The sequence below is a fragment of the Poecilia reticulata genome, linkage group LG12 (genome assembly GCF_000633615.1).
Source record: "Poecilia reticulata strain Guanapo linkage group LG12, Guppy_female_1.0+MT, whole genome shotgun sequence".
NCBI lineage: Eukaryota > Metazoa > Chordata > Actinopteri > Cyprinodontiformes > Poeciliidae > Poecilia > Poecilia reticulata.
In genome coordinates, this window is record NC_024342.1 from 10,010,919 (window position 1) to 10,035,520 (window position 24,602).

General features: G+C 39.8%; 1 protein-coding gene and 1 long non-coding RNA gene across 3 annotated transcripts in view; both read left to right on the forward strand.

The window, feature by feature from the left end:
• The window catches only part of zgc:136971 (S9 family peptidase), a 14,623-nt gene extending 6,000 nt beyond the window's left edge, over positions 1-8,623 (forward strand). The window contains exons 2-22 of one of the 2 annotated variants that reach the window (XM_008423835.2): positions 1,631-1,766; positions 2,835-2,910; positions 2,981-3,056; positions 3,133-3,245; positions 3,321-3,455; positions 3,558-3,649; positions 4,264-4,301; positions 4,396-4,517; positions 4,597-4,657; positions 4,795-4,889; positions 5,009-5,060; positions 5,385-5,405; positions 5,691-5,800; positions 5,923-6,055; positions 6,415-6,498; positions 6,588-6,668; positions 6,997-7,085; positions 7,233-7,426; positions 7,692-7,794; positions 8,142-8,248; positions 8,325-8,623. In XM_008423835.2, the coding sequence (XP_008422057.1) occupies positions 1,631-1,766; positions 2,835-2,910; positions 2,981-3,056; positions 3,133-3,245; positions 3,321-3,455; positions 3,558-3,649; positions 4,264-4,301; positions 4,396-4,517; positions 4,597-4,657; positions 4,795-4,889; positions 5,009-5,060; positions 5,385-5,405; positions 5,691-5,800; positions 5,923-6,055; positions 6,415-6,498; positions 6,588-6,668; positions 6,997-7,085; positions 7,233-7,426; positions 7,692-7,794; positions 8,142-8,248; positions 8,325-8,424 (2,018 nt within the window). In that variant the 3' untranslated portion in view covers positions 8,425-8,623. The remainder of the gene's footprint in view (positions 1-1,630; positions 1,767-2,834; positions 2,911-2,980; positions 3,057-3,132; positions 3,246-3,320; positions 3,456-3,557; positions 3,650-4,263; positions 4,302-4,395; positions 4,518-4,596; positions 4,658-4,794; positions 4,890-5,008; positions 5,061-5,384; positions 5,406-5,690; positions 5,801-5,922; positions 6,056-6,414; positions 6,499-6,587; positions 6,669-6,996; positions 7,086-7,232; positions 7,427-7,691; positions 7,795-8,141; positions 8,249-8,324) is intronic. The other variant, XM_008423836.2, reaches the window with a different exon arrangement.
• A 382-nt stretch (positions 8,624-9,005) lies between these two features.
• On the forward strand, positions 9,006-24,155 carry LOC108166783 (uncharacterized). The gene is made up of 3 exons (XR_001777168.1): positions 9,006-9,153; positions 10,738-10,822; positions 23,767-24,155. It is a non-coding gene; the product is annotated as an uncharacterized LOC108166783 (long non-coding RNA).
• Positions 24,156-24,602: the final 447 nt, after the last annotated feature.

Genomic DNA, 24,602 nt, shown 5'->3' on the forward strand with positions numbered 1-24,602 from the left:
TTTGACTTCAGTCTGACATGTAATCCTTCTGTCTCTTTCCTGATGGAGTTCAAAATTCTTTCTCTGCAGTTCTGTTTTAAGATCGTCTACCTGCTTAGTCAGATCTTTGACGTGTTGGCTAGTCTCTGCCACGTCTTCCACTGAGGAGGTGATCTTGAAGCCAGCAGAGGGTGTTGTTTCCTGCTTGACTTCAAAAGATGTTGGTCTCTCAAAGTTTCCGGAAGGACTTGATTCCCCCTGGATCTCTGATTCAACTTCCGGCTCAATGGGGCTGTCATCTTCAACAGGGAAAATGACAGCGTTGTAGTCAACTTGGATGTTGAGGTCTACCATGTCGACCCATGAAAGCTTAGCTGGAAAAGCTTCATGCTCGCAAACAATCTGTTGTTGCTTCATATTTGTATTCTAGTAACTTCTTGCTTCTCTGAACGTCGAACGTGCTCTGAAGGGTGATCTGTCGCGATAGAACTGTGGAGCAGATCAGAGAAAATCCTGTCTGCCAGCTACATTCAAGAGAGAAATCCCCTTGTGATATCATAGAGTGATGGCATCACTGCTGATGTCATTGATACCATTGGAACTGAACATTCTATCCACTTTCATGAGAGGCTTACTGGGGAAACGATTATGGGTCTTACTTCTGGTGGCTAGTAAAAGTAGCAGTATTTCATCGTAATTTATAGGGTTTTTGGCTAATCTATATTCATGATAGAAGTTACATCTCTTTTGTCGGTTAATACACTGTGCAGAAAGGAGGTATATCAACATTAGCACAAATATTAGCATTTCACTGCTCCCCATTAGCATTAGCCTTTTATCTATTTTTCTTATTTATTAGTCACACTTGGTATACTGAATGGAGGAAGAAAATGTAAAATAACATGCTAGTGACAGCATTTAGGCTAATGTTAGCAATTTGGCTCATTTTAACTTGTAAACTAATTTTAACATACATAATGGAGTAAGTCCATGTTACTGAACATGTTTGTGAGTCTCTGCATGCTATTGAGTACATTGCAGCTTACTTTAGCATTGATGATAATTTGTAGCATCAGACGGGCACACTTTGGCAAGCCCCATTTAAAGTTCTTCAGAAATGTTCTAGTTATTATTAAAGCCGTCATGTTTCTTCTGTTTTAAAATAATCCTAACAATAAAATTAACTAATTACATTTTTAAACACTTTGCTGAAATCAAATCTTACCATAAAAACTGGCAATTTAACAGATTTTTCTCTATGAAAAATGTTCACCCCATAAATCTAATAACTTTTTTGGGCCATGCTTACTGACAACATCTGCCATAAACTGTTTGTGATAACTGGCATATTGCTGTGGAGGAATATTTGTACATGTAAACCTGTTTAAGGTCACATTTCAATAGGATTTACGTCCAGACTTTGATTAAGCCATTTCTATTTTGTTGAGCTGTTTCCCAGATCTCTACATTGTAAAGTTTTTGCAGATCTGCCTCCCTTCGCCTGAGGACATTAATGATACTGTAACTATCACATTCCTGCAAACAATTATAGAGACACAAAATAAAGCCTTTGTGTAACATAAATTGATCTAATCCTTTTGCCAGAGGCCCATTTTAACAAATCCAAACTTTTTACTGTGTACACATGCAGAGTGGATCCAGACTGACCTGGTCCGAAACTCCAGACTTCGCTACTCACAGCAGTGGACTCTGATCGCTGACAGCAACAACCACAAGAGCATCAGGACCGTCCTCCCACCTGGGCCATGTTCACCTCTGTCTGGAGAGTGAGTGGTGCTTGCTTTAATGCAACTGTTTCATCCTCAGTTAGATTTACAGCTGCTATTAAACCTTAACCATAAAACCTGTACAAATGTTTCATTTGTTTGAGTGATAGCTGCTGGAATAAAAGACTTCCTGAAGTGAATGATTGTAGCTTTATAAAACCTTCAGTGAAACAAAATACTTTAGTCAGGCAGAGCAGACTGCTTTTAAGCTTCAAAGACTTAACACTGCAGAAATGTTTCCTCCCTCTTGCTCAACTGGAATTGACCTATGCCTTTACATAAAAGAAAAGTAAATATTGAGGTTTACTAGGCAAGAATAAATGTCTATACTTTTAAAACTATATCAGCCTACAGGCTATACAATTTGTTGTAATCGGCACAAACAATGATTCAACGATCCACCAGATCTTACAGAATAGAAGATGCATTCTCTTTTTCACCATGCATGGGATTATAAAAAGTGAAAAACAAAGGAGCAATGTTTGTGTTCAAGCTGTGCACACGGAAATAGTTATTGTGAAAAACTGCCGGCACAGGAGATGTGGCTCGGCTAGGGATGCAAACAATTAATTGACTTGTGATAATCGCTTAAAATGAGTCCCAGTCGAATAACTGATGATATCTGCTTAGACCCACTTTTAGTGTTGTTGTGTGCCCGCCATCCAGAAGATGGTGCGACTGGACATCCTTAATCCCAGCCAGTTAATGCAGAAACAAAGGTGGTGGAGCCATACCAGAACGGGAAAGTGAAACAGTCCAAAGTTCGGCATGAGATGGAAAATGCACTTCATGTGACTCATTCATCTGCGCTTCCTGATAAAGCAGTGTGAACTTCTCAACCACAAATGATTAAAATATAAAAATGTGTTTTGTTTTCTAAATGATGAAAAACATAGTCCATCGTGTCATGGAAAGAAGAGAAAATGGCCACTTATCAATTAATCATTGGTCAATTGTGATTGATAAGCTCAATCAACTTTAGGTCAATAACTTGGCAGTTCCAGTTCTGTTTTTCTTCAGATGACAATGGTGACTATTTTGCAGAAGTAATTCATTTCTGTTCTTCAGGTTACTGAGTGAACTGTCGCCAATTCGTGGCCTGAGGGCTGTTGTCAGGGAGACGGGCAGCCAGCAGCTCCTAGAGGTAAGAACGATACCTGCTTTAAACGCTTTAACATCTCAATAAGCTGCTGCTTGTTCTCGTTCCTGTTCAGATCTGGGACCGACACGGCCTCAGGAAAAGCCTCAACCTGTCGGCCCTGAACATCCACGGCAGAGTGTACGACGACAGTAAGAGATCGGACTGAGCATCGTCCGTGAGTGTGGTACTTTGACACGTCCCTCATATCTCGCTGTGTGCGTCCAGCCCAGTTCGGCTGCCTGTCCTGGTCAGAGTGTGAGAGCAAGCTGCTGTTCGTAGCTGAGCGTAGCCGCAGCTCGTCGGCAGAAACGCGCTCTGGAGAATCCGCGAGCAGAAAGGTTGACAGACATCGCCACGGAAACACCCCCCCTATATCGAGTTCGCTGTACGGAGATGTCTTTGTGTCCACACAGGACAGGAGCGTGTACTGTGAGGACTGGGGCGAGGCTCTGACCAGTAAGAGTGTCCCAGTGCTCTGTGTGGTGGATTTGCATCATGGTGAGGTCCATGTGCTGCAGGGCGTCCCGCAGGACGTCTCACCTGGACAGGTGAGGAGAGACGCCAACCTCACTTCTTCATCACTGATGTTTTTAATCACAGCAGAAACTTTATTTTCTGATGGTTAACCAATATATGAATGTTTTCCTCAGGCGCTGTGGGCTCCCGGCAGCCAGGCTGTGTTTTTTGTCGGCTGGTACCATGAACCTTTCAGACTTGGACTGAAGTTCTGCTCCAACCGCAGGTTTCAGACTTTATTACACACACCTAGAGTGAAGAAGAATGACAAAAAGTAGTTTATCACTTTAATCTAATTTATATCTTGAACTTTTAAGTATTTAACACGAGAACATGTATAAATGATCGAGCTACAGGCTGGGGGAAGATTGGGAGCTTCTCAAAGTAGTAAAATGTCCTTTATGTCTTTAGATATTTATATTGGACATCAACAGAAATGAGAAAAAAAACCCTTAAAGAGCGTCTGCTGTTTAGAAATACATCTGCTTCTATCCCTCGCTTTAGAATATTTCTTTGCTGTTGATATGGAAACTTTTTTCACACTACCAAGTATTTACCAGGAGGATTCAGAGTGTGTTTTATTCTAAAAGCCTGGCGTAAGTGTTTACTTCCTGATTGGAATCGATTCTAATATTTTCCTGCCTTGACTCTCGATCGTAGCTTAATAAATTCAGTTAAATTAAAAAATCCCAGGATTGTGCGTGGATTATTCATTTCTCTGTCTTATTTTTTCAAACAATTTTTCAAAACCTTTCCAGAAATGTATCTAAAGCATGATGTAGAGAAATTAGGGTTTACCGTCTCTGTTCCCTTTTTTTTAAAATCTTCCTTGTGTTCCAGGTCGGCTTTATTCAGACTCAGCCTGGATGGACGCTGTGGTGAGACCTTTACCTCCGTCTCTATTAACGTCTTCGTCTCTGATCGTCTGACCTTTGACCTCTGCGATCTACACCCTCCTCTCTCCTGTCCCAGAGTGTATATCGGGGGACAACCTCTCCGTGTCCTGTCCCAGGCTGAGTCCAGATGGGTCCACGTTGATCTACCTGCAGGGCAGTGTGTTTGGGCCTCACAACCAGTGCCTCAGTGTGCAGCAGGTGTGGGGTGTGTTTGGGTTGTTTCGTACTTCTCTGTGTGTTTTCTGTCCGTTAACAGTTGAATATTAAACCTGCACAGCTGGACCTGAGCAGTGGGAAGACCTCAACCTTGCTGGACGTGATCAGCAGACCTCAGACTGGTGGGTTAAAGGTCGATCAGGCCACCCAATGAAGACCCACTCAGTGCAACGCGTTGGTCTAAACGGTTGGAGCTTTAATTAATTAACATCTAGATTATATCTGGATTAGTAATCTTGTACATTTCTGGTGGTTCCAGGTGAATTTGCGGGCGTGTATGAAGCGCTGCCGTCCCGCTGCTGGTCTGCAGACGGTCAGAAAGTCGTGTTCAGCAGCGCCGTTAGAAACTGGAAGGTAACGCTCACAGCTGTCTGCAACCAACAAGAAGATATTCATGCCATACTTTCAAAATAAAGCGAGTTGTGTTTGATTTTGAGTCATTAGCAGTTAAAATGCTCTGTGTTTTCTGTCAGGATGTCTTCATGGTGGACAGAGGAACAAAGAAAGTCTCTTCCCTCTCTGATAGTAAGAGTCCGTCCTCTCCTCCGCCTCCCCCCCCTTCCTCTCTTCTGTCCTCATCTCCATCTTTCATTTTCCCTCCTCCTCCCTCCCAGCCTCCCACTCCTGTCCTTCCTCCCCCTCCATCCCCTTATTGGTGTTTGTATTCACCTCCACCACCACCTCCTCCACCAGCTGTCCCTCTCTTCCCTCCTCCTCTTCTGTCTCCTGTTCTTCCACCTCCTCCTTCTCCTTTTGCCCAAAATTCGGCCCCTCCTCTTCCTGCCGACTCTTACTTTCCAAATCCTCCTCCTTCTCCTCCTCCTCATTCCTCGTCTCATCTTCACCAAGAACACCAGAGACAGGTGGAAGGTATGACATTTAAAAATAAAAGCCCCGCGTTGCGAACTCTATAAAATTGGAAGAACACTTTTGACAGTGCAGTTGTTATATATGTATCATAAACTCATACATCTTTTAAAAGTATTCAAACCTTTCCACGTTTGGTCACATTACAACTACTAATGTCAAGTGTGTTTTATTGAGATTTACTGTAATAGAGCAAAAATAAATAAATAAATAAATTGCACACAGTTGTGGAGTAGAAGGATTTAATACATGAGTTTGACATTTTTTTTTGTCTTTCCTGCATTTCAGCTGCAGACGTCTCTGATCTTTCTAAGGTTTATGGAAGCTGGAAGCTACTGACAGTCCAAAGAGACCTGATGGTCGTCTGCTGCTCCAGCCCCAACTTGCCTCCCACGCTGGTCAGACACACTGCGCACACACACACACACGCACACACACACACACCGACACCAACCTACATCATGTAACCCAGACGAATGGGTTTTCCTGCTCAGGTAATGTGTTGCTCTGGTGTGTGCAGAGGGTGGGATTCCTCCCATCAGCAGACGAGACTGTAACCTGGAGAACTCTGCAGCAGCCCGTCACGACGTTTGATTACCTCTGGACGATCTTTGATGTCAAACCTACATCAGACGAGGACAACCAACGTTACCGTGAGCTTTCAGCTTCTGTCTCATTAGAAGATTTCCTTGGGGAGTAACATGGTAAACGTGTGATGTAATCTGTCAAACCTGGATGGACAGATTATCTGTCTCAGGACATACAAGAACGACATGGTAACAGTTTTAACAAATATGTAAAAAAAAAAAAAAAAACATATTTGTTTTTTAATAAATGTTACTGCACATTTAAGAGCTGGATCATTAATATGAACAATAATATAACAAAAAACATTTGAGATTTTCCCACTTGTGAATTCCTGCAAGGTTTAGAATAAAAAAACTTTCAAAAAAACCAAATGTTTGAGTAAGTTCTGTTCTTCGTTCTTCTTCATTGTTTGTTTTCTAAACAGCTGGTTTAGATTTCAGCTCCATCTTGGTCAAACCGTCCCGTCTCTTCTGTGAAACCGGAACACCTGTAGTTGTCTTCATCCATGGTCTGGACCTCTCTTTGGCTTTGCATGGGTAATATTCACATAGCAAAACGGCACATATAAACACCCAGAATAATGCCTTGCTCGTTTAGGTGGCCCTCACTCCCAGTTCCCTGCAGAGTGGAACAGCACCACCGCTGGACTGGTTGAACTGGGCTTTGCCGTGCTTATGGGTGAGATATTTTGTTTCCTTGCTCGTTTGCAGAAATTCTCCCAGAAACACACAGATAGCGACTTTCATAAGCTTACAGATGTGTATGAGGAAAACACCTGGAAAGATCCCATGTGTGTAAAGTTGCTGTGTGTATCAGTTGTGGCAATGTCAGCCTGGATTTTTTTCCTGCACTTTAAAAGTTTACTTTAAATATCTGTTTTGGATTACATCGTATGCCAGCGATCACAATCATAACCAGATTGTATTATTTTTTTTGGGGTTCCAAGTATTTGATCCCTTTGTAATTCAGCTGTCATCGCTCTGCCTTTTTTTCTGTTTCCATCCAGTGAACTATCGGGGATCCACAGGATTCGGACAAGACAGCATTTTATCCCTGATTGGTCAGATTGGGAGTCAGGATGTAAAAGATGTTCAGGTATCAAGTTTCCTTGTGTGTCTCTTGAAATAAACCTATGATGAGCGAAGTGTTGATGTTCTAGCAGATGAGTGTTTGTCACAACACAGAGATCCTTCACCTTAACACCATCAAATTAATCTTGTCTGTGTTCACCCTGTAATACAGCGGGCTGTTATGGCTTCGCTCCAAAGTGACAAAACCCTCGATCCCAAACGCTTGGCTGTGATTGGTGGTTCCCATGGTGGTTTCCTGTCCTGTCATCTGATTGGTCAGTACCCAGACTCCTACAGAGCGTGCGCAGCCAGGAATCCGGTCATTAACGCCGCTACGCTACTGGGAACCAGTGACATAGTGGACTGGTGAGAAAACCTGTGCACAATATTCACAGCAGCACTGGTGGGATGTGAAAAAGTATTCACACCTCATGGGCCTCTTCCGTTTTTGTTGGTTTTGTTGGATTTCTTTTTTGGATGAGCACATAAAAACACAAATTAAGTGAAAGGGAAATAAAACATTGTGTAAGTTTGTTCTCTTCAAAAGCTCAATGGGTGGGGATACTTTCACATGGGACTGTAATAGTCACTTTATGACATGAGTTTTGTTTTTCTGTCTTCCTGCTTACAGGAGATACACAAGCGCAGGCTTTCAGTTCTCATATGACAACATCCCTAATGCTGAAACCCTGGCTGCAATGTTACTGAAGTCTCCCATCACACATGCAGCACAGGTAAGACTCATATAAACACACACTTTATTATATTACAGCTTTGAAGAAACAGATAAATAACCTTATTTAGGCCAGAAGTTAATTTCTATTGTCAAATGTTTCAGTAGCAATTCTTAACATGATTTATTGAACATTTAAAAGCTCCCTGTATTACCAAAAATGCCCTCTAGAGGGTGCTAATCTCCAACATAAAAATGTTCACATAACAGTTTCGAGGTTTAGAGACGCTATAAAACATTACTTTCATCAACAGATAGGATTTTTGAATTATAGTTACTTCTAGTTACGGGAAGAAAGAGTTTACCTGACCTTTATCAAGTCAATGTCATTGTGTTTAATGTGTGTAGATCAAAGCACCAGTGCTACTGATGTTGGGTGGGAAGGACAGACGAGTTTCTCCTCATCAGGGTCTAGAGCTCTACAAAGTACTGAAGAGCAGAGGCTCACCTGTCAGGTACAAGCAAGCAGCATAAAAACCTAAAATGGTGGCCCAGACCCTTAGACTTCTGCCGTTTCATTTCTCTCTCCAGGTTGTTGTGGTTTCCAGAGGACGGACACTCTCTGTCCAGGGTGGACACTCAGGTTGACTGCTTCCTCAACACCGTGCTGTGGCTGAACCAACACCTCTGAGCAAATCCTTCCAAACAAACCCCTGTGACGAGGCTGCTGTGATTTTGCTGACTGCTGCTGAATTTTTGACACGCCTCATTTGTAATGAAACAGAAACCCTTCTTTGTACTAAAATGAATCCTAATTTTATAAAACTGTGTTTGAAACAAAATCATGCAATAAATACTGGTCGTGATCTGCAGATTGGATCATTTTGTTACATCTTGGTTGAGTATAAAGCTGAACTGTATCTCCTATGGTTGTCTTAACCCTAATTTCAGGTAGAGATTTTTAATACTAGTAGCTGACATAAACGTGCATTATTTTTTTAAGAATGAACAAAAATACACCTGATGTTCCCTAAAAAAAGAGATCTGATTTGATGTAATAAAAAATAAATTTACAATTTTTAAAATGAAATACAAATTTGTTCAGTTTTTTGTCTTTATAAAAAGAAAAGAAATTTGACAACTTGAAATTGGACCCAATCTATCTCTTTAAGAAGCTCCTACTCTTTCCTACGCTCCGCCTTCTCCACGTCATGAAGGCGCCCAAAGAGCCTATGGACGTCAGCTTCCGTGGTCGGGGATAAGCGGCTCGGTCGCTTCTGGTCGATTGAAAATGGCAATTTACGCTCGGTGCTGACAGTGCTTGCACAAGTTAACAATGTACATCGACCCGAAGCTCCAACAAGTGAGCTGGAGAAAAGTTTTAAGACGTACGCCTCGTTATACATTCACAGATACGAAGGTGAGTCTGGTTGAACGACGTGTCTTACCTACAAAATAAATGTACGTAGCTGAACATAGACAACACCAGTAGCCTACAAGCTACTTGTTAACAAGCTTAAGGTGCTGCATTGATATTAGCTAGCTAGTCATCTTTTAGTTAACATTACCTGTATCCAACCGCTGTACTCAACCTGTTAGTTTGGGGGGAAAACTGTGAAAAGTTCTTTGTATTTTGCTGGTTTGCTGCCATGATTCTAACACACACCTGCGTAGCGCACAGCAGGTGTAAACCCAGCGTCGTAGCGCTCATGTTGCATTTGAAGGCGGCTCGGAAAAACGGGTTACCACATGTTAACGGATTAAACAGTTTTAACTGCTGATAAAAGTGACAGAGGACACAGATATGGGAAGTGTGGAAGTATCAAATTGTATCAAATTGACAGAGGAATAACCAGAGTTGGCCATTCTAAGGTAAAAATCCAGCGCATACAGCGTTCATGTGTTTTTTTTTGACTTTTTTGTTTTCATCCAGACGGCTTCCCGCGCCCCCCTGCAATGGCATGTTTTTGGCACAGTTTTTGAACCTCTGGATTAGGGAATGACATGTTTTTATATTATTTTTTTGTCAGGCAGGTTCTGTTTGTGATTTCTTAATTTGACGGGATGGGCAATAATCACAATTGGGTGTGGGTAATGAATGTGAGCTCAGCTAGCCAAACGATATGGGGAATCGTGATTAACTCGCAATCTAACATGGAGGGCTTGTTACATGCCTGCTTACACTTCACCTAGAGCCAGGTTGAGTTGGAAAGTTGTTTTTACTTCAGATGGCTCAGTGGTAGAACAGAACCACCATACAAAGGCTGCAAATATCCCTGGCTTGATTCCCTGGGTCATTTGCATTGTTTCATCCCTCTCTCTGCCCAGCTACAGATTAATAAAGACTACTAGCGCTTCAAAAACCTTTTAAAAAGTTAAAATGCACTTGACATACACTTAAATATGTCTAAACCTTTTACATTTACTGGACATTTATCTTTAAGTAGGACGTTGCGTTGAAACTGTTAGTGTTTGTTGTTTTTGTAATTGTCACTTTTGAACAAAATCTTAACACTGAGGAGGAATTCCAAGTATTTGCTTTTAGTTCCTGGTGGATCACAGGCAAATAAAGATATTTTGAAATGAATGAGGTTGGAGACAGTGAGACAGTCGCTTCTTAAGAGGGTTTATGGGACAGAAATGCTAAATTCCCTCGCAACCCCTCCAAAAAGTTAATCTCCACTTAGCTGGAGGGTCAAACTGGATGTCCATGAAAACACAGGCAGCTCATCAGACCATAAGACAGCATCTGTAAGAGAAGTCCTTAAGGAACAAAACAAAGACTTCAAAGCTCATACATCCTCCACAGTCCAAACAGAGCAGTTTGTTGAATGGAAGAACAAAACATGGTAAGGTGGAAGAAAAATCTTAGACAAATCTCCAGTGATCATGACATGACAAGCAGGTTCCAATTCAGGTATTTCCAATGCATCACAGTGGAGAAGACTATTGTGAAACTGGAACTTTCTCCTTCAGGGGAATAATGGAACGTCATGTTTTGCAGGAGCACCGGAGCAAGTCTGCTGCGGTGAGCATTTCTTTTGACTGAGGATCCTCATAACTCCCATCTGGCAAATGACTTCTTCCAAGTGAGTGGCATCCTTTTTTGAATCGACCTGCATCTTCCTGTTGTCTAAATCCTTCTACAAATGTTTGGGAACATATGGGAAGCGAGATTTACAAAATCAGAATTCATTTCCAAACCATAGATGGATTTTCAGGATGATAGTTTTTATCCTGTGATGAGCTGAGGCAAGACCTGTTAGAATTTGAGTAATTTTTGAATAAATTACATTTTCTTCTCCGTCTTTCTGCTGTCTCTCTTAGTCACATTCAAAGCTCAATGTACAACAGGGTTATAATCTGATGGAGCTGAGTGGGGGGGGGAATACCTGTTTCACAATACCTGTAACGCTTCCCAAGTTTAAGACTTTGGTCAGGATTACAGTGTGTATTGGCCAGAAAAATGTTACTTTATTTTTTTCCAATATGATTTTACTTAATTTTTTTTTACAAGTAAAAAAAAAAAGTCTTTTTTTTGTTTTTAAAGTACTTAAATTTCCACATGACTTTATATTGTGGTGCATCTGGTGGTTGGAGTTTTAACTCTGCAACTACCAACTGCACAGAAACAGTTGTGAAGACCCACCACTCCTTAGTGTAGTGTTAAGGAATGTGTCTCACCTGAGTCACTTTTCTTAAGCAAACAACATTAGTGATTGTAAAACTTTTTCAAACTTGGGTTAAAACTGCACCGTGAATGTAATTCAGAAAGTTGTACAGCAGATGGCAGTCTACTTATTTAGTAAAAGATGATGCCTGGTTGAATCTGCAGGTTTATCATGTGTATCTTTAGAGCTCTGGAAAACAATAAAGATGCTGTAATTAAATAAAAACAAAAACTGCATTACCTTTTTAAACTGAAGCAATTCTACTTGTGCTTAAAGCAAAGTAAAGATAAAAAAAGTCTTAGGGTGCCAGGAGATACTCAACATCAGAGGCTTAGTAACCACAGAGACTGGTTGCATGGATCTAGACCACCTGAAATGTAATATCCTTTTAATGAGTCTCTTGGCCAGCTTTCTCAAGGGACCGGCTGAGCATGTAGAGCTATACTGCTGACCTTCAAGTCAAGAGATTGAAACAGGATCCAATAAAGCAATCTACTTGAAAGGGAAGCCATAATAACCCAGTCTATACAATCCAGTTTATTTTCATATAACCTCAGTTCACTGAAACATCATTTCAAGAAAAGTTGCGTAAGAATAATCCAATTCAAGTTCAGTTACCTACAGTCAATCTCAATTATTGTCATTCAAGAGAAACCCCTCTCCTCTATTTTTTCTTGGAAATTAATAACCAAAAAGTTTTAAAAAATTAGTCAAAATGTCTGCATGAAAAATTATTAATTTTTACAGCATGAATAACGGAGCAGCAAAGGCATAGGAGACACAAGAATAGTTTCCATAAAAACATTTTTTATTTACCCCAAAAGATCAAAGTATAAAAAAAGCACTCAAAATAGGTAACTCTCTGCTGTTACAATTTCTCTGGGATAAGAAATGTAGTTTAATTTGCGCTTGTGATAAAGAAGTAATGGCAGTAAAACTATTTCTAGTTCACATGAAAAGTCCTGGTCCTATTTAAAACATTTGCACATCTGATACATGCATGTGATTGTGTAGGTCACTGAGTAGACTATTTTAGAGATTGCGAGGTCCTTAATTTAAGATTACCCCATTCTACACTTAGGAATTCAATTATGTTTAAAATGAGTTTGCATTTAGACATCACTTTTACACCTGATATATTTCAATTTCAGCCTAAATGACAAAGGACAGAAGAGTCCAAGGTAAACCAAACCTTTCACACAATGAAATATGGATGGATGTGGACCATAGAACATTGTTCAAAATATGAATCAATATAAATCTGTGCATTAGGTTCAAATAAGTAATGTTTTATGACTGACTATGAATAGTCGAACTATCTAAAACAGCTCTTTGTTCCAACGCTGGCTTATTCAGGGCCAAGGGTGACAAAGCCCAAAGCCCTTGGCCATGCCTGCAGTCAGTTGCCGCTAATTTAGTTTTTTTTTTATTGCTTTGTTGCTTGGGTAGTCAATGGGGAGTGAGCATCTGCCTTCAATGTTCTATTTTAAGAAAACAATGACTCACATGTTTGGTGTATCACAGAAGTAGGAAAATATGTGATATAACTCCTGACATGACTTGTGATAAACACCTAACAGTGTTGATCCTACTGTTGTGATTTCATTACAAATGTAATTAACTAACTCATGGCAGTTTTGTAATGACATTACCACCACTTTACCTCCTAAAGCATTTTATGCTGCATTAATCATCAGCGATCCTCAACAAACAAGTCCATTATGTCTAAAAGGGTAGAGAGCCTGAACGCATGGTACTTAAAGTGTCCACTAATATTTATTGCAGCTTCTTTCATGTTGACATTTAATTTGACCATGAGCAGTGACACCATTTTCATTTCCCACAACATGGCTCCCCCTGACATGATACTGATGGTGATGTGAGCTGAAGCACTGACTTGGTTCATATCTTCTGTTGTCCAGAAGATATCAGCCAGACACGGTGGCGGCATTGATTGTCTTCACCAACACCCAGATCTGCAGCCTTGACCGCAGCTGTTGTCTGATGAAGTCACTGTGATGTGGGCGCTGGGTGAGGTCACTGGTGTAGGAGATGAATGGATGGAGGGCAGAATGGAAGTGATGATGAGGAAGTGACGTATGAAGAGGGGAAAAAAAGAAGTGATAGACAGATGAGCGGGTGTTGGAGATGGAGAGCGAGCCAGATAATAGGACAGGCTCATGGCGTCCCTCTGTGGTATTCTGACATGTGGGATGGTGCAAAGAGACAAAGTATTGTTAAAAAGCCAGAGGCAGGGGGGAAGATTCATGCTCAAAGCTTGGTGCATGTAGGAGGTATGGAGACAAAGGAGGAAAGAGTGAAAGTGTTGTTTTCTGACGCTGCTGGACAAAGAGTCCTTTGGTGTCTGTGTTTTCTGGTGCTTTCCCTCTTTAATCGCCTATAGAGAAAAACAACAAGTTTAGCACAGATGGACAGGAAAGACTCAGCAAAAATAGCCCTCGAGTCTGAGTTACGTCCCTTTAGATTTGACTTACCTTAAAAAGACATACAGAGATCTTATCTCACCATACGACTGCTGACCAGCTTTTTGCATTTTTCCGCTGGTGTTTTGTCGATTTTATCTTTGCTGGTCAAGCCTTTAAAGTTGAAAGGCCTCCCTAGCATCACCCTAATCTCTAGACACCTCTTCAGATTAAAGACGGGAATCCGTAGGGCTATTTCAAAAGGCTATTTCTCCCCGTAAGAGGAAACTTGTTGGTAAAAATGGTGTGAATAACTTTGAGTTAGGTTTATGCTGAAGCCATAGATCTTAGCTGAGTCCCAACTGTTTGTTGCAATGGTTGTGGGATTTTAACAACCAGATTGTTGCTCTGGAGAAGCACAAGAAGTCAGTGGCAACTGAGACTTCATTCTTGCTCAAGTGGAAACCCTGCCTGCATTGTTGCACTGCAGCCATCATCAAAACATCAGTAGTCGAAATACACTCTTGAAATATTTCATGGTGGACCGGCAGCTGCTGTGGATCAGCTCCCTTGAAGTAAAGCAACGGGTTGGGCGCCGGAGCTAATGCCAGCAGGCTTTCAGCTCAGCACGACAGGAAACAGTTCAGGGAAGCAACAAGCCTGGTTTTGTCTAAAGTCAGAAATATCTGATTACCAACACTAAACATGTCATATTACATGCCACAGTACGTCTCCTTTAATCCGTTAAAGGTAACATCCGATAGTTTAGACCTTGGATGGAAATATGAGGCTGTTCTATTCAAGTGCTTTTAAAATGGGTCTTAGTCTGATGAATGAAGAATTGTTTAGGATGTTTTGAATTCTGGCTTTACATTACTGCATGCTGTCTTTCCATAGAAAAGGTGTTCAACCCTGAACGATTGACTGAAAACGTATGTGTGGCACTGCTAAAGGCCAAGAAGACATTAGATCAGAATGACATTAACGGCATTTAACTTTTGGCACTTCAAGAGTTTATCTGAAACTTAATTTCCGGTTGGATAATGCGAAAGTCGAATTTACAAGAAGAGTAGATCTAATTCCCAACAACAAAGTTTCAACATCTGCATCTCCTTAAACTAATGCTGACTTCCCCTCCTTTTGTCCCAACCCTCAAGCCCTTGACCTTGAGTGAAATCCTGGTTGTGTGCAGAGACCGTATGCCTTTCTCACAAAGCCTCTGTAACCGTAGAGTAGTTCTTTTTGAGAGTTTGACTTCACACGATTCAGTAAAATGAGGACTTTAGTCTCTTATGCCTATTTTTCCATTCATGCTCTTCCCACCAATAAGCTCTCTTCCTGCCTTTAATCCCATTGTCTTTGTCCTCTGGCGTCCACCATGAGCAGCCATTTGTAGGTCTGTGTACAGTGTTCATTCAAAAGCCTATTAAAGCTGGCCTTCACTGAAAGGAATCTCCTTTTGGATTCATTATTTAGCTGTTGAGGGTTGTTTGAAGAGAATGGGTCGCAATTTGTAAAGGAGTGATTTAGTATTACGCCACTGCCACTTTTGTTCTCTTTTATCTTTTATCTCATTATTTTCTTTTTTTTTCTTTTTTTCCTTAGGCTGTCCTTTTTTTCAGGTTTGTTATTGCTTGTTTGTGGATATGGTCACATTGTGTTTCTTAAAAGGTGGAGCTGGTTTGGGCCCTTTAAATGGTGAAAAAAGATTTAAGATGGTGACAATTTACAAATCCTTCCTTTTTTCACCGCTGTCTCTTTTCTACTCTTGCAAAAACAAATCCGATTCTTTAAAAGTCACTGCTTCTACCGCATAACCTGTTTTTCCCAACCAATCAGTCAATATTTGTTCATTTTATTCTGGTTGTCTGGCTTTTTACATCACCCTGCATCTTCCATGTGTGCCGTTTCCTAAATGTACCAACACAATAGATTTTTTTTTTTTCAACATCCTGTGTCCTGCTTTCATCAGGATCTTTACTGTTTATCTGATCTGACTTCATATCTGATGTTAACTGCCAAAAATGTCTCATTCTAGGTCTTACGTCTTGCAAATGATTATCTTCTGCTTTAAATGATTTTCCCCTGTTCTACTGGAAACCAAATTCTTAACTTTGCCTTAGAAGCAGATGGGAGAAGGAATTATATATTTTTTTCCATATTTTTTCCCTTCACAGATGCTTTGAAGGAGCTACTGCTGTCACTAACTATACGTTAGTTTATGAGCACAATTCTACCCCCAAAAAGAACTTGAGGGTGTACATGTCGCATGCAATTACATGTTCAGTGTAAACTTTCTTCTTTTCCAGCTCAGTAGTTTCTAAAATTTGCCTCTTGCTCATGGGAGGTGTAGGGGAGGAGGACTGGTAACTGTGCAGAGTATACCCTACCTCTTGTCCAATGACTGTTGGACATAAGCACCAGCCCCCCCTGCAAGGAAAAGCAGGTTTAGATGATGGATGGATGGATGGATGAAAGGCAAGGCATCTCCTCACCAGTTCATTACAACTCCAACACAGAGACAACAATATACCGACGCACTCACACCTAAGAGTAAATAAGTTGCCAAATAGCCTGCAGTAGTTTTGGAGCAAGAGAAGGGAACCAAAGAAAGACCATACATTAGAAGAACATGCAAACTTCAGAGACAATCCAGTAAAAATTGTTTTTCATCCCTAAATTTCAAATATAAATTGACATTATTTTTGTTTTCCCATCTCTTAACATGTAAATAAAGATCACCCTTATGCAGAGATGATGCATAAAAGAATGCTGTCTCCTGCACCATCCAGGATCCTGGGAATATCCCCCCTCTGCTCCACTTTAACAGTAGGAGCTGTCTGAACTCCATCACAAACAACCCTCATTCATCTGCCCTCATCCAAATATTTGGCTTGCCTCCATCTTCCTTTTGTCGCATTTTGCTATCTCTCGATCCCCATGCTGTGTCCTAAGCTACTTCTTGTATCAGTGCCATGCAGGATAATAGCGGGCTGAGGGGAGGAGATTTCAGCTCCTACCTCGAAAACAACTTGCACCAAAGAATGGAAATGTGAGGCAGCAAAATAAAATATTTGGCCGTTCTGATGCAAGATCTTGATCAGGAGAGATTATAATTGTATTACTCCTGATCGAGAATCTAAGACATTAATACTACTACAATCCATTACATCTCCTTTACATGGTGGTGTGCTGAACTATTCACAAACTCTTCTTTCATGAAGAGCTATTGGTTAAAGCTCTATTGAACTTTAACCAGTAGAGCTACAGATACTTGAATTATCAATGCATTCCAATGCCCCTTAGGTGAATGTCTGAAATGTGCATTCATGTTTTAAAATGCTTATGTTCTCTTTAGATCTTAGTTTTATGTAATCTATTCTGCTGGCTTGTTGTGGATCTAATTTAGAGGACACCTTTTGGTGCTTGAATTTAATAATGTATGACAATCAATCTATAAGATATACTTATTCTTTACAAGCTAAGACACTTATTGTTTTCTACATAATAATAAAACCCTAATGAAGAAGGATTTTTAAATTAAATATTTAAATATTTTTGTTGTTGTGCAGGTTATTTATTTTTTTGTCCACGTCAGCATTTTGTTTGTGTCGGCGTGTGCGCCTATCTGTCTATATATGCAGAGTGTGTGTTTTTGCATGAATAATCTATGCAGTGGGGCATTTAGTAATGCTTGTTATGCATAATTCATCGATACGAAATGGGATAGACTTTCATTAGTCAAGTTTAAAGCTGCTGTGAACGCCACCTGTTATTACGCTGCTCAGTGAGTCGCACACGGGAACCATTTGAGTGTTGCATTGTGACTACGGTGTTTAGAGTTTCCCACTGCTCTGGCGTGCCATTAGAAACGATGTTTTCTGCAGTCTGCTAAATTGGAAAGCAATATTAAGTAAAATAATTTTAATTTAATTTATTTTGTATTTTTTGTTTTTAGAAACGTTTTACTTTTTTGGTTTTAGGCACTGGCACCAGTCAGCTATAGTACACTTATGTACAGCAAGGATTTTCTACAATGTGCCAGACAGGCCTTTGTTTGATCCTAAGAATATACCTGTTTTAACTTTTCTCCACAGTAGGTAATGTTTTTAAGTGATACTCAATGTATTTGCCTCTACCAGACAAAGTACTTTCAGTGTGAACCATCAGGTTTTCATCTTTCAAACTAGACACTTCTAATACCTGAACCACACAGATTTACCTGCCAAACCTCTGACCCAAGACCAAGAAGAAAAAAAAGTGACGGGAAACAAAAAGAATCTTAGTCACGTTTATTCTCAATTTTGTAGATTTATTGGCAAATCAACAAACTACTTTGATATAGAGGAAGAAGGAAACTTATACCAGCCTCCTCCACAGAGAGTTGCCTTTGGGTCATGACTCTCACCATCATCATACATGATACTTGAAATATAGATGAATTCAGTTAAGAGGAAGTTCCACCATTACTGGTGGTTGAGAAACATGACCTTACAGTTAAAAAGAGCAGACTCTCATCCTTGTTGCGTCACACTCGGCTCTGTCACTCTGTCTATTGTATGATGGTCATGGCTTGACCATACTAACAAAAACAATTCTTGTAACTTGAAAATAATCTCGTATTTTAGTGAAAAACAAGATTGGTAACACTTCCACAGAAGTTCAACAAATCTTACAAATTTATTATTTCTGTGTATGTTTTGCATATTTTTTTTTTACTAAGACTTTCTGACTCATGCAGCACATAGCATTTGGTCATCTTTTCTTTATTTTCAACATGGAAATATGCAGATCTGCCTCTTTTCTTCTTAAATGTCCACTACTTGGTCTGCCAAGGCTTCTTTCTGCTACTGATTAATGAAGTTGGTTACAGTTTATTCACCGGTCGGTGTTGGCTTCTGCTAACTACAGAGTGCAGAGAATAGGGGGGAAAGCAGTGTGTTAAGAATAAATGTTTGCCTCTTAAGCACTTTCATATGTGCATGTGCATTAATTTTGACTGGCAAGAGTTTCAGGAAGACGTGTGTGGGTAAGCTGGGTTTGGCTGCAACATCTTAGCCAGTCCAGGGTGCGTTTCAGGGGCTCAAGGTATATAAGGACTAACTTAATGCATCATTCATAAATGAAGGATTAGCCCTAGCTTCTCATACTCGAAGATAAACAGGCAGTAATCGAATACCCTGAAATTAAATTCACCACCAGTCTTACACATACCATTATAAGTCCACTGAATGTGAGCTTTGTTTCTTCTCTGGGTCTATTTAACCTTCAATATAAATTGCACTTCCAAGGACCAGCTTTACACCGTGTGTGTGTGCGTGCGTGTGTGTGTGCGGGCGCGTTTATGTTGCCTGTTCGTTTCTGGTATATTGAATTGCTTTTTGCTAATAGACTAATTGGCCTTACAAAGTCCAAAACCCAGCATTACTGTGGCAGACCCCCATTTTTATTGTAAGGGTTAGGAATGTATGAATAATTGTTAAGGTTTGATGTAAGTATTAGGGTTAGCCACAGACTGAGTTATTAATATTAATGTAAGTCAACACAAAGTCCTAATATGGTTAGAAATCTAAACTTGTGCATGTGCAATTATCCTTCATGCATGTTAAGATTCAGCAGGCTTCCTTCCAGTGTGCAGCGGCGTCCAATGTAATGTACTGCTTTAGTTAGAAAGAGCTGCGTGTATGTGCATGTTGTCTAAATGTCCCACCTCATGTTTATTCATCAACTGCTCAAACTTCTCTGCAGTACTAAGTTAACTCTGTGCACTTTGATCTGCAGATCACTCAAACTGCTGAGCCAGGGAAAAAATGAAGAAACTCCCACAAACACGCTGCAGAATGCAGACTCTGAACTTGCCTCTGAACTTCTTGACGCACATTAACATTCATACCCACAGATTCCCCCATTCACTATTCCAAGTTGGTCAGAGTAGTTTTCAGATTAAAAATGCTAAACCGACCAGACATTGGGATTCACTTTTCCTTTATGTCACTTTACTTTAGATTTCAAGTGTTGCATTGTGTTTCTTTGGATTGCATTTGCATCATCTCTTTGTATCTTGTCATATTCTTCTCAGTTCTCTGTATACCGGTATTATTGCAATGTGTTCTACACATCGCTGCAGACAGAGGGTCCAGACCCTCAGCTATTTAGAAACTATTGCTTGCTGGAGGCGTGGATTATGTTGAACTTTTAAATTTTACTCCATCGTTAATACTTAGTCATGACAAGCCAATACAACGCTATGAGGCTTACCAGAAATTGCCTGTGCTATTTTTTTTAAAACACTATAGTTAAAAAAACAAACAAAAAACCCCTCCATCAAACTAGATCCACTAATACAAGTAGGTTCTTGCATAATTTTCTTTCACAACCCTCTAGTAGGAAGGACTTTGAAGAACCCATGATATTTTCCATCACCCATTCCAGTTTTCATCTCGGCTGGTACTTGCAAGTGGTTAGGTTTAGTCATAATTAATAACTGACTATGACAACAATTCATGCACACGATTAAATGTTTTCAAAACCAATTTTATAAGTACTTGTTTTATACATGGAAACTCGCTATCAAACTGATGCCAGCTCATTTTCTAATGACTCACCACATATGTATGTTGGTGAATCATCTTGGATTTAAAGATGCAAACAGATCATCGACTCCACAGTTTTTTGAAAAGTTTGATCCACCCAAGTGTCCTATGATGATGATAATAATAATATAATAATAGCAACCATAATGAAGAGGCTTTAGGACACCAATTTATGAGTAGGTAAGATATAAATGTGCAATTTTTGGATTGTGTCTGTAATAACAGGTCATTGCAAGAATATTGTTTTTAATATTGGTTAGTTATCTTGCATAAAAAATACATAGGTGAGTCCTCAGCTCTAATTAGTCATGCAGAAACTTGGGAGTCACTATGAATATAAATGATTTATCTTTGCCAAACCCCCTTCAGGTGTGTTTGTAATAGTGCACAAGTTGTACTTTCCTTTGGCACCAGTAACATTTATTCTTATCAAGTGGTATCTTGTATTTTACATGTGGAAATATTGCTATGTTTTTGGTATTTTGTCCTTGCACAACATATTAGTATTTTACAGATGGCCGCCACTGATAACGATCTATATGAGTGTATTGGCTGAAGGTTTCAATGGAGATGAGCAGAGCCTGAGGCCGAAACTCGTTTTTCTTTGTATCTAGTGTTTATGGACTCGTGCCAGCTGGCAGAAGAAACCATAAAATCAGCAATTTGATCTGAGATTCATCTTGGGATGCATTGAGGCTGTCTATAATGCTTACCAGTGATACAACATTCTTTCATCTTACAGATAATAAAAAATGGATATATATTAGCTGCCCTTACTATTTTTAAGTTTACTAAGTGTCATCTCACATAAAATCTATGATGATATGAACATAATGAAGTGTAAAGAGGAGCAGCTTCAACAGTGCAGTGAAAGACGATTTGCACTTCTCATATTTCTTTTGTTTTTGCTTCTCTTTCATACTTGGATGGTTCGGCTCTTCAAACAAATGTTAATATTAGACAAATATTACCCGAATAAAACAAAAATCTGTTTTCAAATGAGTTGGTTTACTACATCGGGGAAAAATACCCATACAAAAGCTGGTTGTGCCCCCCTTTTTGGCAACAATTTGACCGTTTTGGAATCTGGCAAAAGTATTTTACATACAGGTGAAGAAATTCCGATGCACTTTTATTTGCAGAATTGTCTTCATTAAGCTACATTGGAAGGTTTGAGGCATGAATAAAACCATGTTTAAGAGCGTGTGGCAGTATCTCGTCTCAGACTTTAATTGGGCCAATAAAAATACTTATATTTTTTCCTATTATAGAGGATTAATTGTTTTATCAATTGCCAAAAGTCACTAAAGAAACAAAGACTGCCACCACCATGTTTGACTGTCTATAATGTTTATCCAAGCAGATAAAATATTGTAACTTTTATATTTTCACAATACAAAGAATTTCAACACAATCTACAACAGGAAAATATCTTTGTTTCTTGAGTTTAAAAACACCTTGAGAATTGAAAAGTTACAACAAAAGAAAAAAGCAAGTCTGTTAAATCGTGGGGTATTCAGGGATGATGATGTTTTGCAGGGATCACTTTGTTCTGTTGCTGATGCATTAATTTGAAGTGCTGGCTCATTTTTCTGAAAGGGCTTCAGGCCCAGAGCAAAATCTGTCCTTTGCAGAAGGAGTTCCTGTTACTTTTGTGTGTGTGTACATCTTTGTCAGAGGTTTTTCTAAAAGATAAACTAAGATAAACACAAAGGCATATAATAGCCCCCAAGGCCACCTCCTTTGAAGCTTTTTGGAAATAACTCGCTGGCTTTATGTTAAATAACAGGAGTTTCAGTCAGATGCTCTGGCTACGTGACCACAGCATGTGTTTGTTTCATTTAGCTGACAGAAAGTGTTTGCAGGTTCTTGTAGAAATAGCTAGAAATGTAAGACATTTTCAGTACAAGTATTTCCAAGCGGTGTTGAGAGCTGAGTTCTTGTACAGCCTTCGGTTAACATTTGTCTTGGCTGAAGATCCGTGCAGGCAGCATGACATCCAAAATACAGGAAAAGTTGATGTCAGAATTCCATGAATCATATTGAAACAGGTTTGAATCAAAGTTCAGTGAGGTAAAGCCTGTTTTTTGAGACATTTATCTATGTACGTCGTACCCACGTAACAGGCAGACACAACCTCTGAGAAGGGGGCAATGGACTGTTCTCCTGGTTCCAAAGAAGGAACCATAACCTGGTATTTAAGCTACGTAAAACCTTTTCTACTTTTTTCTCCATAACCCCGGTCCCATCCCAAACACAAAATGTTTTGGCTTCTTCCACAATGTCTTCTGACTTTGTTTGTTCAGCCAATTTAAAGTTTAAAATGCCACAAGCAGAAGGAGGGAAATATGGATTGTCAGTGAACCTGCTCTAAGGAAGAAGATTTAAATTGCAAAGTATCCAAAGAGAAGAGCAAGGAAGAAGATTTTTGATAGTGAATATTAATTAATTTTCTACAAGGTACAGAATGTGGTTGGTGGGGACACATCAAAGATAAATTTGTACCAAGCCCAGGTAAAGCTGTCAGCAGAAACAGAGTCTTCCAATTAAGTTTTAGGACTTCCCCCAAAAAACAAGCAAAAATACCCGCGACACGGTTTCTGTTCAAACACTAAAATCCAACCATAAATCGTCTTTCCAGTGTCCTTTTGTCAGTTCATAACACTGATTTATTTTGTAAAGCACTGTTCATACTCTTAAATAAAAAAAGGCACGTAAGCGTCTGAGTGCAGTGGGAAAATCCAGTGTCAAATGGTTTAACAGAAGTCGTGGGCTTTTTGGGGTTTCCAGCCATAATTGGCATCGATGTGCACACAGCATCCACAAGCATGGACTCATTTTCAGTGAGGGGTGCAGAGCTCAGGGCTGAAGGCTGGGACTTCACTCTTTCTTCTCTGAAGCAGAGCATTTATTTAGCATGACTCACCTGGAGGCTCTAAATTTGACAGCAACTACATTTTAGCAACTAGAAACTCGGGCTGAACATCACACCTTTTCATCTTGTTTACTTTGTGATTTACAGGGTTTATACATACAAGTTTAAAAGACACCCAGCACAAATTATCTTCATATTTAGATTATTTAAAAATATTGGTCTGGAGGTGCATGATGCAGTTTAATTGTAAAGTTGTACTACATCTTCAGACATAATTCATTACGCAGCATTTTGCAGCTGCCACATCAGGAACATTACATCTATTAGCGATATAAAACGATTTAATCTAAAGTACATGAAAAAACAAGTTTTACCAGCCAGTTGAGGAAAGATTCTTGAAATCTCATTAAAGAGTGAATTTAAGTTATTAACTTTACATGACTTTATCTGATTTACTCTGATACCTTCTAGGATGTGCCATGACCTACATTGACATTTGAGGGGGACACTGACAAATTCAACCTACGCCCGTCTTGCACAAGCGCCTCAATAACACCAACCCCTCCCAGCAGATCTCCTTTTCCCAGCTGGACTTTGAGAAGCGCACAACCCTCTCCTGTCTCGTATCGTCCCATCTTTCTCCTCCGATTACTTTCTCCATCCGTCATCCTTCCCTTCCTCCGTCAGCTCAACAAACTGTGAAGAGATTTACAGCTTACAAGCAGGAACATGGTTTACTGCACCTCTGTATCCAAGCCAAACCATGTCAGAACCTGCCAATCCAAATAGTTTTCTTTTCCTCAACCGGAGCATAAACAACAGCTAAAAACAAATGGTTAAAAAAAATCCACGTAAAAAAAATACAAGAAGCAGTTGATTTGGTTAATTGGTCTCGTGTGTTTTTAAATAAATGTGTACATTAAAGAATAAAGGTAAATCACCAAAGGTTTTCAGATGCCTGCTGCCAGATTAAATGTGCGCATAAGCCAATGCAATTTCAGACCTACATAGGAAGTCAGTGGAAAGACTCCAAGGGAAGCAAATTCTTTGCCAGCACTGCTGTGACTCAGCCAAAGAAGTTTCAAAGTTTTTAAAATACGTCAATTTAGGCAATAGTTTGGATGAGTTGGAGACCTAATGACTCAACTTAATTATACCCAGTCAGAAAGAAGGAGTGGGGAAAATAAAGATATTAGCTTTAAACCTTGGGGTGTATTTTATTAGGTTTTGAACTTCAGATGATCTACTGGAGTCAAGACTCTTGAAGAAGAAAACAAAAAAATAATAAACTAGTGCCAATAGGAAGC